This window comes from Orycteropus afer, unplaced genomic scaffold, assembly GCF_000298275.1.
Source record: "Orycteropus afer afer isolate SDZICR_OR568_19922 unplaced genomic scaffold, OryAfe1.0 scaffold00078, whole genome shotgun sequence".
Classification (NCBI taxonomy): domain Eukaryota; kingdom Metazoa; phylum Chordata; class Mammalia; order Tubulidentata; family Orycteropodidae; genus Orycteropus; species Orycteropus afer.
The window spans coordinates 5,903,128-5,907,069 of NW_006921665.1; the positions used below are offsets into that span (position 1 = coordinate 5,903,128).

The window sequence follows — 3,942 nt, forward strand, 5'->3', positions numbered from 1 at the left end:
TCCTTTTTTGGTATTTTCATGCAAATTCTTCTGCTAGTTGGGGTTTAGTCTACTTCTATATCCTTCCCTTCAAGGCTCAGGGGTCCAGGATTATCGTCTGTGTCTGTATTAATTGGTTTCCCTTTTCTTTGTTGAAGAGGGTCTGTGCAGTCTTTCTGCCTAGTCTGCCATCTTGCCGGATCTCCTAACTTACTTTCTGTCTCCACGAGTTCACCTAGTCTAGATATTTCATATAAGTGGAATAACATAGTATTTGTCTTATGTGTCTGTCTTCTTTCACTCAGCATTATGTGTTTAAGGTTCATTCATGTCATAGCATGTATTGAATTTCAAGTCTCTTTATGGATGGACTATATTCCATCATATGGATATACTATATGTTGCTTATCCACTCATTGCTGATGGACACGTAGTTGTTTCTACCTTTAGGCTATTGTGAATAATGTTGGTGAACATGGGAAAGGGCAAGTCATTTTAAAGGGACTGTTTGTGGGGAAAATGTCAATTCACACTTTGACGAGGCTAATCTAAGAACCCTGAAACAGTAAGCTGATCCTGGAACTACATCTACAATAGTCACCTCTTGGCTTCTTAAAGTACTTATGACAGAGTGTGTGGCACAGAGTTATTCTTTTTAATTGCCGTCAGGTCAGCCCTGACCCTTGATGACCATATATATAAAAGAACGAAACAATGCCTGGTCCTGCACCATTTTCACGATCATTGGTGTGAGGTTTGAGCCCATTGTTGTAGGTACCATGTCAATTCATCTCTTAGTTATCTAGTGCTGCTATAACAGAAGTATCCTAAGTGGATGGCTTTAACAAACAGAAATTTATTCCCTCACAGTTTAGGAGGCTAGACATCTGAATTCAGGGCACTAGCTCTAAGGGAAGCTTTCTCTCTCTGTCAGCTCTGGAGGAAAGTCCTTGTCATCAATTTTTACCTGGGTCTAGGAGTTTTTCAGCACCGGAACCCTAAGTTCAAAGGACCTATTCACTCTCAGCTCTACTTTCTTGATGGTAGGGGGTCCTTCTCTCTGTTCACCTGTTTAATTTCTTTTATATCTCAGAAGAGACTGACTCAAGACACAATCTAGTTCTGTAGGTTGTATCCTGTTTCACTAACACAATATATTAAGTTTAGGATTTACAACACATAGTATAATTACATCAGATCACAATAGAGAGGATAATTACATAATACGTAATACAGAGAATCATGGGCTAGCTCGGTTGATACAAAATTTGGAGGGACACAATTTAATCTACAATACCATCTCATGGAATGTTTCCCTTGTTTTTACTGACCCTCTATTTTACCTAACATGACATTCCTTTCTAGCGACTGGTCTTACCCAATGATGTATCTAAAGCAAGCAAGACAAAGTCTCACCATCCTGGCTTCTAAGGAGTATTCTGGCTGTACGTCCTATGATCCTGATGGTATTTGAAATGCCAATGGCATAGCTTCCAGCATCATAACCACTATACACAAGCTACTAGAGTATGACAAATTGACAGATGGTGCTGGCACACAGCAGACAGTCCTTAAATATCTGATGATGGATGTAGCACTTGTCTGGGGGAGGGGACTAGGAAGAACTTCCCTCACCCTTGCCTGTCTCCCTTCTTTCCTTGTCTTTCTGTTTTAATTCACTTTGGCAGTGATCTCATAACCTTTTCAGCTTGTATCCTTGCGGATTCAGAGCAACTCTTTATCTCAGTTCCCCAATGAATTCTTATTTCATTTACTAGGATCAAGGGGTGGCTTCTAACTCATACTTTCAGCATATTCAACTTAACCATGCTTTTCTTCCTGGTGAAAGCAGGGACATGGAGTAAGTGAGCTGTGGAGTGGTTCCCAGGCAGGTTATACTCTGGCTAATGATATGTGGTCACTTGGGATCTCACACCCTAGCTTCTGAGGAATTTCCAGGCACTTGACTGCTAACCAGAAGGACGGCGGTTCAAACCCACCAGCCACTCCTCGGAAGGAAGTTTGGGCAACCTACTTCCCTAGTGATACCGCTCGGAAACCCAAGGAGGGGTCACTAGGAATCAGATCTGACTCGATGGCACATAACAACAACATTCATCCATCTATCTTCCAATTAATATTCCAGTAGTTTTAGAAGAAATACAACCAGAACACTCCTTAGAAACCAGGATGGCAAGACTTTGTCTTGCTTACTTTGGACATGTCATCAAGAAAAACCAGTTGCTAGAGAAAGACATTACGTTTGGTAAAGTAGGTCAGGAAAATGAGGAAAACCCTCAATGAGATGGACTGACACAATAACTGCAACAATGGGCCAAAGCATATCAAAGATCATGGAGATACCATAGATCAAATGGCATTTTGTTCTGTTATACATAAGGCTGTCATGAGTCAGAGCCAACTCAATGGCAACTAACAGTAAGAGTTCTCAAACTGGAGTTTGAACTGGACATGATGCTGTCTAAGGAGCCTTCCAACCCTATAAAGTCTGTGAAGTGTCTATAAAACAACTTGAAATGCTCAGAGAAGGCTGAGGTACAGATTAAGTCTTTCTGACTCACCATCCTTGGTTGTTTGCTCACAGACAGGCTGACTCCATTCCCCAGTTTTGTTCCGATCAGGAAGAAATCCTTGAACTTGAACACAGTAAGTGGTCCATGGTTCCAGATTCCGGAGGACTTCAAAATCATATGGAGCAGTAATTTGAAACTAGGAACGAAAACAAAAATAAGAAAACAGCTTAGCAGGGAAGGGACACCATCGCTCTTGCCTCATACTTACCAGTCATAATCTCTTCAGTTTCAAAACAGGAAGGAGCAAGAGGCTGGAGCTCTTCCCATTCACTGCAGGAGACCTTGATACCATTCTAAGGGATGGGTGAATGAAAACTGTAATATGACAAACCATCTTCCTGAATATTCTGGTTTACATAACACATGAACCATCCCACTTCCTTTCTTTAAAAAGACAACTCAGTCACATACAGTAAGACACAATGCAATTTTCTTTCTGGGTCAAGAGCACATTTCTCATCCTGGATGTCTGAGATTTTCCTCAGAATTACTGCTCTAGTTGTGGTGCCTGGGCTGACTGCCAAGGGGCTGCCTGACCACACGTGGGACACAAAGCCAGCTTGCTTCTGGGGACTGGTAAGACTGACCCATCTTAGTTTAATTTGAAAATAAGATATCATAATTGATAAATAAATAAATAAAAATAAAAAAAAAAAATTCCTGAATTAGAGAAACTAAAATAGTTCCCGTCAAAATAGTGGGAATTAAAAGCTGCACCAAAAAAAAAAAAAAAAAAAAAAATCCCCAAAACAAACTGTCAAGTTGTTGCCAAGTTGATTTTGACTCATAGTGACCCCATGTGTGCAGAGTAGAACTTCTCCATAGGATTTTAAAGTCTGTGATCTTTCAGAAGCAGACTGCCAGGCCCGTTTTCTAATGTACCTTTGGGTGGGTTTTAATCCCCAACTTTTTGGTTAGTACTCATAGTTTAACTGTTTGGGACACCCAGGGCCTCCTGGAAGTGTTCACTACCCATATTCCATCATGGTTATAATTTCTTTATAGAAGAGTCTTATGTAAAAGGTGTTGTATGAACATAATAAAAAGCATCTATCCAAAATCAACAGCCAACATTATTCTTAATAGAGAGAGATTGAAACCATTCCCCTTGTGAACAGGAACCAGACAAGGATGCCCACTATCACCACTTCTATTCAACACTGTATTGGAAGTCCTAGCCAGGCAATAAGGCAAGAAAGGGAAATCAAAGGCATCCAAATTAGTAAGGAAAAAGTAAAACTATCTCTATTTGCTAATGATATGATCCTATACCAAGAAAACCCAAGAGACTCGGTCAAAAATCTACTGGAACTAATTGAGAGATTTAGCATCGTGGCAGGATATAAGATCAACATCCAAAAATCAGTTG

General features: G+C 40.3%; 1 protein-coding gene across 1 annotated transcript in view; it reads right to left on the reverse strand.

Annotated features, from left to right (window-relative positions):
* The window catches only part of IL10RB (interleukin 10 receptor subunit beta), a 61,208-nt gene that overhangs the window by 15,572 nt on the left and 41,694 nt on the right, over positions 1 to 3,942 (reverse strand). The window contains exon 5 of the mRNA XM_007941307.2: positions 2,562 to 2,709. Within this exon, the coding sequence (XP_007939498.1) occupies positions 2,562 to 2,709 (148 nt within the window). The remainder of the gene's footprint in view (positions 1 to 2,561; positions 2,710 to 3,942) is intronic.